Source organism: Poecilia latipinna, unplaced genomic scaffold (assembly GCF_001443285.1).
Source record: "Poecilia latipinna isolate Pla-1442-1.1 unplaced genomic scaffold, P_latipinna-1.0 Scaffold2241, whole genome shotgun sequence".
Classification (NCBI taxonomy): domain Eukaryota; kingdom Metazoa; phylum Chordata; class Actinopteri; order Cyprinodontiformes; family Poeciliidae; genus Poecilia; species Poecilia latipinna.
The window spans coordinates 34041-47511 of record NW_015114857.1 but is presented as its reverse complement, the minus strand read 5'-3'; the positions used below and the strand labels follow the sequence as shown (position 1 = coordinate 47511).

Genomic DNA, 13471 nt, shown 5'->3' with positions numbered 1-13471 from the left:
ATTTGTGGGGTAAAATTTTTAAATTTTGCCTTTTTTGATTTTTTTTTTCGATTTGAAAAATTGGAAAAAAAAAAAAAAAAAAAAAAAAAAAAAACATGTTAATTTTATTATGGTTCTTAGAATCTGCAGTGGGAAATGCCTGAAACGTGTCTCTTCTGAGTGTTTTTGTGACAGGCTTCCTGTTTTGTATAATTCTTTGTGATTTTTTTTATTTTTTATTACCTAATGTATGTTCCAGGGTTTCCTCTCTTTTTGTGAAAATGGAAAAGGACAGAGCTGCCCTACAACTACAGCATAATGAGAACTGCAGGACAAAATTATGCATTTGCTTTTCTGATGATCTCTCTGCTACTGAACCAGTTCAACACACTGTACTATATTATCTTCATGTGCGAACATGTTTATTTAGGGTCTGGATTCCTAATATGGAAATCAATACACAACAGATAGCCTGGTCTCTGACCATAGCAATTAATCAGCTTTACTCGTATCCCGATTTGCAGCTAAGTCCTGCTAGTTGGGTGTTATGTGATTCCCGTATGTGACATCTAATTCCCAAGGGAAATAAAATGCACACATAGAGAATAAGCCCCACCTTTTGGAGGAACAGTTTATCTTAAAATCAGAAATCCTTGGGATGGACACTTCATGTCCTAAGAGCCAGATTCTGTTGCTGAGGATCAGACTTTCAAGGTTCACATAGCACCCGACCCCTTCGTCAATGAGCTCCTCACTTATGATGGACCCAGCATGCCCTACCCCTAGGTGTGGCTCCAGCAAGGGGCCCCAACGACCTGCATCCAGGTGAGGAAACACTGTTTCCATTTATGTTCCCCATAGTAAGAGGTCATTAGGTTGTGCTTTGTCTGTACTTCATCTTGGGGTCTTGTTCAGGGATAAAGTTTAAAATAGAGTGGGGGGATCGATAAGCAAATTGGTGTGGCGTCTGTAATGATATAAGTGCTGCACTGATCTGTCATGGTGAAGAGAGAGCTACCCTTTAACTCTGATTGTTCACCCAGCCTTGCCAGTCACCCTCAATAGAGCAGCCAGTTAGACTGTTTGTAGTGCAAATAGATTAGCATTTCAAATTGAAACTTTCAGACTGAAGACCAATTTATGGAAGGATACAAAATAGTCCCTCCCCCCATCTTTTTAACTTCATATCTTGGCATGCTGTTCATTGCGATCCAAGACTACAGGGAGTTGTGATAAAACTGCAATTTCGGGCTCTTTTTAAGTCACCTAAAATAAAAAATGCTGAGATTTTTTGTTTTTGTTTATTTCATTTAGCTTGTCAGTACCCCAACAGTGTCTCCAAAACATTTTGGCTATCCTCCTTTCTGCAGTTCAAGCTGTGTTAAAGCTACAGCTGCTCTGTAGGGCACACGGAGGCAATGGAGGCGAAGTGAGTGCTAACACTATGAATGCTCTGGCACATCTCTTTAACAAAAAAAAGAGCTGTTTTGTCCAAAAACATCAACACATTTTCCACCAGTTGATTGAAAAAAAAAAAAAAAAAAAAAAAAAGAATGCTGCCAAAGCTCCTCAGAAGTCAGTCTGACAGCTCCGCGGCCAAGCCCCCTCTCACCCCCCCACTGTCTTTGAACTAAATTCAGAAAATATTTCAGACGAATGAATGGATGCGAAATACAGCCAAATGCTCAAGCAATTTCCAATAATCTGTTTCTTAACAACATCTTTGACTGTGAAGTTTTTCTGCTGCGGTAAGCGGCAAAAACAACTTTACTTCTCTGCATACGGTAAACGTCGCTTCCACTCAAGGAACTTTCAGTCTCAAGTTGATGTCGGTCGGGAGAACTGCTCTCAACTGCACTGCTTTCCAGGGCAGCATTCATAACAATAACACACAACATGCTCCGATGTTGTATTGTTGCATTCAAAACAGCTTTTCATCACTGTGAGCGTTATATAACTACAGTGAGCGTAAAAAACGTCTGTGACAGATGGAGGTGTTTTCTCCGCTCTGCAGAGCTCTTGGCACGCCCACATATCTCTGTCTTTCCCTCTGTTTCCGACTCTCTCCTGCTTTGACCTTCTGTTACGCCTAGATGATCGGGAGTGGGAAGCGCCGAGCAGAGAACGAACAGCGAGCTGCCTCGCTCGGCTTTGTTTGATGTTTCATGCAAAAAGCTGTAGATACATTGCTTTCCGTCCAAGCAGGAAGAACTAAGCTAGTTACACAAACTGCCACATCCTGTCAGATGATTTAGATTATACGAGAGGAAAGTACGTTAATGCGGAAGCGTTTGCAATTCTGCTACTTACCAGGAGCTTTACGCTCCCCAGCTGCCCAGGGGGGCCAGGATCTCCTTTTACACCTTGCGGTCCCATCGGTCCAACCATGCCAGGGTCGCCCATGCGACCCCTTTCACCTTGAATGCCTCTTTCTCCCGGAATGCCTGGATCACCCTGCGTTAAAAAAGAAAGCTCTGCTGTTTTTAAGCTTGCCATCTGTGCAAACTCCACATGTGTATGTGGCACACATGCACTGATCAGGTTTGTCCTAGTCGAGACTGACTTGTAGTTTTCTTTGAGGTTGGAACAGCTTATTCCAATCCCCCCACGCACCCAAAAAAGCTTGCTGTTGGTAGATTTAATTCACCAAAATTCTACAAACTTCCTAGTTTTATTGCACTTAATTTCTGAAAAATTGGTGGATTCTAGCCAACTGATTGTTCAGCATTCATTTGGGTTTCTTGCATAATCCCATAAGTCTCAGTTTTGTCTCTAATGGATTTTAAGAAATTCAGCTCAAGCTGATCAACACATCTTTTGCTCATCGTTTTATTCAGACTTGTCTTGAATCAAAACCACAAAGGCAATGAACATTGCTCTATTATGTAACCTATAAACAATAGCATATGGGATCATTTTTCAGATCATTTCCCCCAATGTGGGCCCTATTTGTAAACGCTGGAAGGGGCTTTAGCTGCTGAAATCACTGTAAGGTCTGATACTTTCCCTAAAGCTGCCATAAATTGCAACTTCATTATTTTATTTGCCTTTGCATTTACCTGTCCTGCCTTAGCAGCTAACAAGTTAAAAGTCTTTTTTTTTCCTTCTCTATTAGCTACATTAAAAAATAAATAATACAAAAAATAAGTAAAAGAGTAGTGATGTTACTTACACGTTCACCTTTGGATCCTCTGTCGCCTGGTGTACCCGTGGAGCCCTTTGGAAAAAATAGAAGAAAAGAAAAACAAACTTTAAAACTGTAGCAGAGAAATAAGAGCCTTAAAATAATAACTGTAATAGACACATACTCCTTTCTAGTAGTACGAAGCAATAAATATTATAAAAGCCTCCGACGTTAGAGATGCACAGTAAAACTGGCAGGTGACATGAATTTGGTGATTTTTTTATGTTTTACACAACCTGGTCCATCATAAGCAGGTTGTAATGTTTTAGTTTGAAACATTATCCCTTCTATATTATATTTCACTCCCAACATGTTAATGCCAACATCACCAATATTGGAGCCATGGTCTAACCTCAAAAGAAGTCAGCCATTTTTAACTGAAACCTTCACTTCCTCTCTTTTAAACACATATCTGATCAAACTCATCATAGAGCTTTCCTTTTAGAAAAAGGCTCAGTACAGCCTTTAGGCATTGGACATCAAATGTTCTCAAAAGTTTTCTGCTACATCAAATCATGTGGGTGTGGCCAAACTCCAAAACCAGACTTTTCACCATAAAAGACAAATAAATAATGACTTCTACACATAAGGTTGGAGTTGTACCTAAAATGATGTGTGTGCCATTACAGAATAAGCAATCAAAACATTCACATGCTCATTTCCTGGCTTGTGCTCCACCCACTTAGAACAGGAAGTGACTTGCTTTAAAGTCGGACTTATACACATTTCAAGCTGTCTTTGATGACAGAGATTAAGTTCTTGTTAAATCATACTCTGAACAGACACACTTGGCTACACTATGTTGGTGTAGGAAGCTTGTATATCACACGTGTACGTTTTGATTTGCACTAAGCTCGATATGAATAACTTCTGTCAACCCCAAAGAAGCTCATTAGGATTACATTGGAATTTGAATCAACTGCGACTCCTGGGAATGTTTCACACACATCCATACCAAATTTTGTGCATTTCCATGGGAACGACCATTCAACACATTGATGTGGTAAATTTATGACATCACCTTAGCTCCAACAAAGTCACAGATTTCTATGGTGAATGACCCTCCATGACACTGTAAACCTTTCAAAGTTTCTCCAATAATAGATGATAACGTCACATATTCAAAATATTACAGAAAGTCCTCATTAATCCTGCACCTTCCATTACGGAGGTATGTTTTACCCCAAACTCTGAATGCTTGTCCACAGAATTCAACTGAGTCTAACTTAACGTAATATTGACACTTCCACATTGTACCACCTGGTGGCGATATCTAGAATTTATTTGCAGCTTGGTAGAGCCATTGAGTTGTGAACCTTGATATGTAAATTTATTCTTAAAGTGAAATTGTAATTGGCTACACAATCGGTGAACAGAAACCGGCAACAAAATCTCAGCGATCAGTGAATCTTTACAAAAATTCCTACTGTCATTTTTAAACCAACTCCATGTACACTCTTATCAGATGACTGTGCATTGACTGCTTTAGACTCTGCTCAGGTTGTACTGCTTGTAAATATTTCCCATTATAGTGCTTCACCTTCTGCAATGTCACGGCTCCTCTGCATCACTCCGGTTTTGTTTGACAAAGGCCTGCTTTCCCACCAGCTGTCTTTACTGTACGGATGAGCCGCGAGGAAAATACCTGTCTCCAGCTTCGTGTCACAACATCTTGAGTCATCCGGTCCCCTCCCTGTCACTCCTCATTGCTTCCTTTTACTTTGCTCACAGCATTACCTCGGGGAGCATCTTTGTATCAATTTCCCGCTGGATTACAGGAGGCACGCAAAAGACAATCTGGCATGATGTGGTTTTAAAGCGGGCACCGCTTTGTGATGCCATTCTCCCTTGCCTGCTTTAATCTGCAGCATGCTGTATTCCCCACTGCCTGATGGGAAGCTTAAATCTATCATCTTGCCCACCGAAATGTGCTTCCCTGAGCATTATATTAAAGCTCAAAGGAGTGAGCAAGCAATCTATGCAGATGAGAAGAGCCACCTACTAGATGGCACTGTTGTTCCACTAGAATGAGAGCCTCTATGTAGATGGCCTCAGTGGAACGGAGAGATTATAGTGGGAGGAATATTAAATAATAAAAATGAACAAACAATAAAGCGTTGGGTCTGCCATTTAGGTGTAAGGTGGAAAACATCTTGTATATCTGGGCAAAACAGTAATAACCACAATCAGTCAAGTTTTGGTGTTGGATCATATAATGTGTGCGGGACGGCCATTCAAGCGGATCCATTTTGAATCCTCCAGGACCATTCTTAGTTTTCATGAGGTAAACGGCGCGTAATAAATTTGATCAGCAATCTAAAAGCAGACTTTTTTTCTGCTGGATTTGCTTCAGTTCAAGCCAGGTTCAGCAAGCGGAAAAAAAAACAAAAAAAACATCATTAATTTGAAGTGTCTAACGCCCTCCATTACATACATTTTATCATTGTCTGAAAGCCTTAGCTATACTATTAGGGTAAGAAGAATAAAAGTCAACAAAGCCTTAAACCTGCAGGATTCCATTTAGTTTCTATCGCTAAAATCTCAAATATGCAAATCGCTTTAATGCAGTCAGCACACTGTTGCCGGAGGGGGGGATAAAAATCTGCTGTGCCATCTCTCTGTAGCCCGGCTGATGTAAAGCACTTTCTATAAGGGGATTTGAAACGACTCACCTTGTATCCAGGAGTTCCATCTTTTCCAGGCCTCCCCTGCTCAGGAACCGCAACACAAACAAAGACATTTTGCATCAGCTCCCACCTTCGATTGGATCAGCGCTGTTGCACTCCTAGTAATCTCCACAGTTAATGAGATATCTCAACCGAGGGATAATGATCCTGATTGCTGAGTGAACACTGTTCCATTGTGCACTTACAGGGAATATTACAGAAACTATCTCTGATGGTAATTACATAGAGGAATGTGGGAATATAATCATCTACAGGACGAGTGCTAGATAGCATACGTATTTCATCCATATTGTCCTTGAATCACGTTGGCCTCTGTGAGCACAAAAGCTGGAATCGTGAATGAATCTACAAGTGCAAAGGTGTGTGGACTTTGCCGTACAGGGTTCTCTAATGAAAAGATTTGCATCCTTACAGGAACACCTTGAGGCCCCTCGGGTCCAGGGAATCCGGTCTCTCCGATGGGCCCCCTCTCGCCCTGTCCAAGAACAGAGACAGTCGGTGTGTCAGTCTGAAGTGACAAAGGGATGATACGTGGATTGACAGTTAAAAGAGAGCTAGAGAGTGCTCCTCACCGGCTCTCCTGGGATCCCTGGCTCTCCGCGTGTTCCGGGTTTCCCCTGTCAATCACAGACAGTAAGGGGAACGTGTCTTGTTTGATAGGTCCTCAGCACTGTCATGTCTGCAGCCTTGCATTTATAATAATACAGCCACTCTATAATCCCTTTACATACTCCAAACGATTGTCATTAGCCAAAGTGCCAGTGTTAACTAACTCGCGTTGTTCAATTCTTAATGGAAACACAGCTGAACTGATGCTAGCAGAGGACTTAAAGTATAGGAATCTTGTGTCAAAAACAATTATGACACAAATAAATAAAACTAACAATAAGCAGAGCATAAATAAAATACTTACTGGAGGACCTGATGTCCCAGGAGGGCCAGGCAGGCCGATATCTCCCTGAAAAGACAACATGAATCAGGGAGATGACAGGCTGTAAAAACATGGCATATCCACATCACAGGCACAAACATAACAATAAAAAAATCATTGGGACTAGATGTGAAATGTGAAAAAGTTCAAATGTTTTTTATTATAAGACACTGCACTTATAAAGTCATTGTGAAACTCATGGTTTAATTAATAAGAAAGTGTGAGAGGGGATAAAAAGGCTAAAACTCCTTAACAATCCACTTAGATGCATAAATTAAGTTTGAACAAGCTTTGTTATTTATTTATTTTTATTTTTATTTTTTTGCACAGCTAACACTTATGTGCGCATACCAAACCTCCGACAGTATTTCCTAGAAGAAAAAAATGTCCCTTGTTGTCACAGAAACTGACATATTCCAGTCTCACAAAATCTCACACACTGCCAGTCACACAAAGTTGGATGCTGGTTCCATCCAGCCCAGTTTCGTTATCTTCAAGAAAATACATGTCCACTAGTGTTTGCAAGTCAGGGTGCAGATTGTTAGCCATTTCATTAATGCTTTGGCTCCAAATTGCAGTATATCCTCTCTGGAAATGTAGACCCAAAATTCCTCCAGGCAATATTTAAACAGAAACACAAGTAATTGAATTTCTCTAAAAAAAAAACAAAAAAAAAACAACAACATTTAGTTTCCCTGAAGCTGGCTCATAACTTTAACTAGCACCTATAATGTTCACAGTGCCAAGCAGTTTTACTCTTCAAAAGATGGATATGTCCTTTCACAAAGAAGCTCTTTATAACTTTGTATAATGAGAATGCTCCAGAGAGAATGCATTTTACTCGTGCTGCAATCAAGGGGAGCTCATTTGCGGGAGAGAAACGGCTCTGTTGCCTACCTTGGCACCGGGAAGCCCTTCGAGCCCAGGTAAGCCCATGGGTCCTGGTTCCCCCTGTGAGAGGAGAACACACCACCTGCTGTGTCAAGCTGATCAGGTCACTAATAATGTAGATTAAGAGTTGCTGCTCCCACCTATTTTGCAACCAAAAATGGTGCTATTTTTACCTCACATCCCTCAAATGCAGTGCCACTGGCAACAAGCGTAATTATAAACCTAAATTGAAATGCATAATAATGTATCTTCATAAGCAAGAAAACACCAACTAAAGTTACAGAACTGCAAGTAAGTTAGTTGCCAAATATGTTTCCGCTCAACAAACAAAGTTTAACATCAGACAACGATAAACCGGTTTAAAGACATTTTTCCAATAATGATGGAATTTATTTAGGAAAAACAGCAAGCCAGCCCAACCCGACTATGTGAAAAAGCCATGTTTCAGTTGCCCTAAAAACTGGCTGCTGCACCACTTTAATGATAACTATGAATCAGTTTTTATTGGCATGGGGGAGTTTGCCTTAATGAAATTGTTCTATGGAAGAACTGTCTCTTTAAGGGCATACCCGATCTCAAGATTAAAGTCCAAAATTTTGATTTTATTTTTTATCCTATTTATTTATTCATTTTCCCCATGGGGTGGATATGTTGTTGCCTCTTTCAATAATTTTCAAAGTATTTTTGAAAATATTAGACAGGTCATTGTGTTTTTTTCTGAGTTTTTCAATCTTACCTTTCAGTTCCAAGGCGAGATTTTTTTTATTTTTTTTTACTTTCTAACTCTCCCATCCACACCATTTTTACATATTGTCTCTATAACTGTTGAACTTCTAAACTCAACTGAGTTTATTGCAGAGAGTCAGATGGTGGTTCTTTAGCGAATTTCTGGATGTTGATGCACTACTTGAGTAAGTGTGAAGGCTGGCCACTCCTTGGAAGGTTCACTACTGTTTTCCTTCATTCAAGAACTTTGGATTATGTTGGATTATCTGAAACGTGCCAGCTGCAAAAACAGAGGAACTTTGTATGGGTAAAACTTTGCTCCATTTGCTTGGTTATTTTTGATTTATGTCTATGCATTTACATCTTGGAGGAAAATCATTTTTCAAAGAAATGTACATGGAAACAAGACAGAGTGTTTGGTTGCATAATGCAGTTTCTGCAACATTTCTTTCCCTCATCTTAATATTTTTAGTCCTCAATTGATGCGTGTCTCTTCGTATCCATTTGTTTCAAACGGCTTTGGGTTAATAGCTTCAAATGTTCTACTGCACATACTGTTGCATCATGTGGGCTACAGGACCATTAGAAAGCAAAAAGCCTCATTTCAAAATCAGTCTTCTGCTCTAAAAATAGAGATCCATTCCCTGTTCTGGAGCAAGTGATGGCCTCTATCTACCTCCTCTTGCTCAGGCTGCCATGGAGAAACGCCATTACACAGAAACAGAGAAGCAACCGGTGCCGACATAGATGAATTGTCCGGGTAATTGTCACACATGCAGATTGTCACGAATAAGCCATTGTGGCTAACGGAAAGAAGGGAGAGGGTGGACGAGCCAGAGGATCAGCTGCGAGACAGATTGGGGCAATTCCAGCATGGCTCTGTAGCTGGACTGCGCAATTTATTAGGATGTCAAATTAACATTCTGGTGAAAAATCACTGTGCGACCAACACAATAAAAAATGCGATTGGTCCCATGAGGATGAGGAATTCAGGGTTGCAGCAGAAACGTCAAGTTGGTTGCATGTATATGTGTGGATTGCAAACGGATTGTTTTCCCAATTCGGTACAAAAAAGCAAGCGGCTGAGGAGCGCATTAGAAATGCAGTAAGTGTTTGTGGGTTCCCACTGGCAAGACAATATATTACAAAAGCTTCATATTTGTTGGAGACAAGGTCATTTCTTTTCGTTTTCGTGTACGTCGAGTTTCTACTGAGGGTGTTTAAGCACTCAGGCTCGAGGCTTTATTGACTTGTGTTATACAGTGGAAAAAACCTGGGAGATAATGATGAAAAGCAGCTCTGAATTCTCCCCTTCTGTGTTGTATGAAAAATACACGTTTCAGAGCGAACAGTTTCTACTCACGACAGGTCCTTCATCTCCTTTTGGGCCCTTAGAGGAGAAAGAAACAAAGAAGACAGATTACTGCCATAGATGTGACAACCAGAATAATAGAAAGTCTAAACTCAGTCTGAAATGACATGTAGCGTAGATATATTCTGTTGTAGGTAAAACTCATACTATTCATTGCTGCTTCACTTTCCCTCAAATGTGTCCGTCTGATGACGATTCTGCAGTTGTGTTTCAGGTAAGCGTTATGCAATCCAATATGGCTTTACACACCTAAGCTGCATTTTTCTAATTAAAAAAAAAAAAAAAAAAGATAAATTATCTGTCTTGTCCCTCCTAACACTGATGAGGAAGCTCTCTTATTGATTGCTCCCGAGGAGCTGTTGGGCTGTGATAGATGCAGTACAGGCTAAGACGTTGCTGAGATTTAGCTGTAGTTCATGTGCATTGTGCACTGGGGGGACAGCACAACGTCTGCTCTTTGTCACCTCCTTAAGTGTTCGTTTCAGCGAACGGATGCCTGCAGGCCCAGTGACTGAACGTCTCCCTGGACTGGACAAGATTACAAACTGTCTGATAAGGCAAAAGGAGGTTGGGAGCGATAAGCAAATCGGGCCACTTCTCCACCGCGCCGAGCATGCCAACTTCTAAAGTTTCATTTTGCATATCAATGATGTTGTGTGTCCCGGCGTGGATCAGAGGCACCTGTTTGGGAGTCAGGAAGCCTCTTGGCCTTTGCCAACCCCAAGTGATTGACTGTGATATATATGCTTCAGAACCGTGATAACCCTGGAGGCCCGGTCAGGTTGTTTGTTATTCAGCCCTCGCAGGCTCTGGAGCTCATACAGTATCAGCATGCCTGTTTGCTAGAGTTCCTTACAGCACACTTTAAAGGATTTACCTGAGGCACAACAACACTTACCGGAGCACCGGGCGCTCCAGGAGGTCCTAAAATAGCTCCACCACTCTGCAAAGACATTTCTTTATGTAATGACTAAATATTTTACAAAGCGGGTCAAATTCAATTCATTGGCAAGGCATCATCGAATTCAATAAATCCAATTACAAACATGAGTTAAAAATCTAGATATATTTTACCTGCAGCTTGTACAGACTGCTCATCCCGTTTCCCTCCACATACGGCGCACCCTGAAACACAGTCAGAGAATCACACATCCCCTCTGCAAGACTTCTCTGGTTTCAGGTGGAAAACTGCACTCTAGGTCTTGAGCAATTATACACAGTTAAGCCCTTAAAAGCAACATAGCATCTGTATCTGGTGACTATCCAGAAAAAGAGAGAGAAAGAATGTGTGGCTGAGGAAAAGAAAAGCATAGAAAAAGTAGACAAGAGCAGATTTTCATAAACCTGGAAGAAGTCCTAATCCAAAAGACAAGGATGTTAAAGAAGCACAACAACTATTTTATCATTTAAAAGATTTTGGGCATCACGAGGTAATCCTGATTTTATGTCTCAGCATTGCAAGGATGTTCTTTAGCGATACATTTTTAGAGGGCAACTAATGTAAACCAAGAAGAAGTCAAGGCTCTCATTTGGAAGCAAGTGAAGGCCTGTGCCCTTTTCAGGCCACTAAGCCATCCCCTTTCCTCCCTAGGTGCAGGTTTATAAGACCAAGGTGTACGCGCATGTGTGTGTGCGTGTGTGTGCGTGTGTGTGTGTTCCGGAGGCGCTCGCTAAGTTCAAGGAGATAGCCAATGAATTATAGATTTGCCACTGGAAGTGCTTACTCACTCCTCTTTTAAAAAGAATGGAATGAGACTCGGTGCCAGCAAGCATGTGGCCACAATTTCATCATGTTTGCACTTGTTTGTCAGTTGTGCTGTGCTATTACGAGAAATGCTAAACAAGCACCAAACAGACGACTTTCACACTCTAACCTTTAAAGGTAACATTGCATGTCCACCCAGAATAAAACCTGTGACCCTTGTGGGGTTTTGAGGCACTATAGGGAACTAAATCTTGTGAAGACTGGAGCAACTTACTGGAGGTCCTGGAAGTCCTTGTCTGCCTGGAGCTCCATCGTTTCCCTGTTAGACATAAACAAAATAAAATCTTAAGCGTGGCAAAATTACTGTTTAATATTGGACATATTTTCAGAAGACTCATACTTGAATTTATTCACATAACACTGAAAATAACCTATTTTTTTTAAATATTTTACATAAGCATTGTTCAAATTTTATTGAAATTGCAAAATCTTTAGAAATCATTACTGTTTAAACTTTACCTTTAATAACATAAAGTTACCTAATTTTTAAAGTGCAATCAGTAATACTTTTATAACAAATTTATATCAGTAATGATTTCTTGGTTAATGTCAAGTTGTCATAACAAAGACATTTTGAATAATGTCAACTTTGTATTAAAAGTGTCATAATTTACCGAATGACGCTTTATGACAACAGTCATAAATATTCATGAAGGCTTATTCATGTTCATGACAGGTGTTATGTTATGTTTATGACAGTGTCATGTCAGTCTTATTCAACCCCCTTCAAATAAAGTGTTACCAAAAATCTTACTTTAATAGGTAGCCTCCATACAGCTTTTATAATTTTGCTATCTCTAAAATTGAAGTTAAAATTCACAATATTTTCTTTTTGTTCAGAATTTAGTGTGATGCAAAGACTATTTTGAGACATTTACTCGGATCATTAAAAATGAGCTTGGCATCAACAAATGTTCACTCTGAGTGACTCAGATCAGAATTAGGGATACAAATCGGTATCTGATATTGGAACATCTCAGGCAGCCTACATAGACATAAAACAATGTTTCACAGAGATAAAAAAAAAAAAAACACATACGCAACAAATGTACATATTATTATATAAATAACTCCAGAGAGACACAAAGATACACATATCACATACACATTATACAGAACTACAACTGCAACCATACACTGACATGAAAACACATAAGCACTTAAACATTCGGTGCAATAAAAATAATAGGAAAACACAAATTGCTTGTTTTCATACCACCAGTCTGGTAACACACTATTTTTCCTCTAACAATGTCTCGACCCTAAGTGAGGTCTCAAAAATCACTTTGCACCTTTTCAGTACACAGTTTACAGGATTTTCAGTGTGTCCTCTCAGGCGTTTGATTCCATTGTGATCGTACCAAAACACCTCCATATACACCCAGATACATATCACAAAAACACCAAAACACACTGTTGATCTTTTTCAGACCAGCTAAGAGAAATTTTAAGCAAAACTAGATGTTTCAAGCACCACTTTTTTTTTTTTTTTTTTTTACTTTTCAGGATTTCTTAAGTGTTCAAAACTTTATCTACTTCACATTCTGTCACTGTAAACAAAAACTATTGACTTCAGTCGCTGTTACATTCTTTTAGAAATGTAGCTAAAAATAAAGCTTTATGCCTTTTCCTGTACCACAGCAAAGTCAAGTGAAGATGACTCTGTAAAAGCGATGCTGCTTTTAACATTCATCGAAGAATTTTGAAATAAAATGCATTCTCAAGAAATGTGGCATTTTGTTTTCTTTTGCATCGCTGTTAAAAGTAGCAAAGTACTTTATCCCTGTGACTAACAGGGATAAAGTACTTTGATACTTTATCAAAGTATCAAAGTACTTTGATACTTTTGTATATATCAAAGTACTTTGATATATATATATATATATATATATATATATATATATATATATATATATATATATATATATATATATAT

The 13471-nt window shown here is 39.6% G+C and overlaps 1 protein-coding gene across 2 annotated transcripts in view; it reads right to left on the bottom strand.

Annotated features, from left to right (window-relative positions):
• The window catches only part of LOC106936916 (collagen alpha-1(XIX) chain), a 63551-nt gene that overhangs the window by 16516 nt on the left and 33564 nt on the right, over nucleotides 1–13471 (bottom strand). For both annotated transcript variants that reach the window (XM_015018174.1, XM_015018175.1), the window contains exons 22-32: nucleotides 11750–11794; nucleotides 10845–10895; nucleotides 10669–10713; nucleotides 9762–9788; nucleotides 7679–7732; nucleotides 6764–6808; nucleotides 6423–6467; nucleotides 6263–6325; nucleotides 5836–5871; nucleotides 3152–3196; nucleotides 2290–2433 (exon numbers count right to left, since the gene is read on the bottom strand). In XM_015018174.1, coding sequence (XP_014873660.1) covers nucleotides 2290–2433; nucleotides 3152–3196; nucleotides 5836–5871; nucleotides 6263–6325; nucleotides 6423–6467; nucleotides 6764–6808; nucleotides 7679–7732; nucleotides 9762–9788; nucleotides 10669–10713; nucleotides 10845–10895; nucleotides 11750–11794 — 600 coding nt within the window. The remainder of the gene's footprint in view (nucleotides 1–2289; nucleotides 2434–3151; nucleotides 3197–5835; nucleotides 5872–6262; nucleotides 6326–6422; nucleotides 6468–6763; nucleotides 6809–7678; nucleotides 7733–9761; nucleotides 9789–10668; nucleotides 10714–10844; nucleotides 10896–11749; nucleotides 11795–13471) is intronic.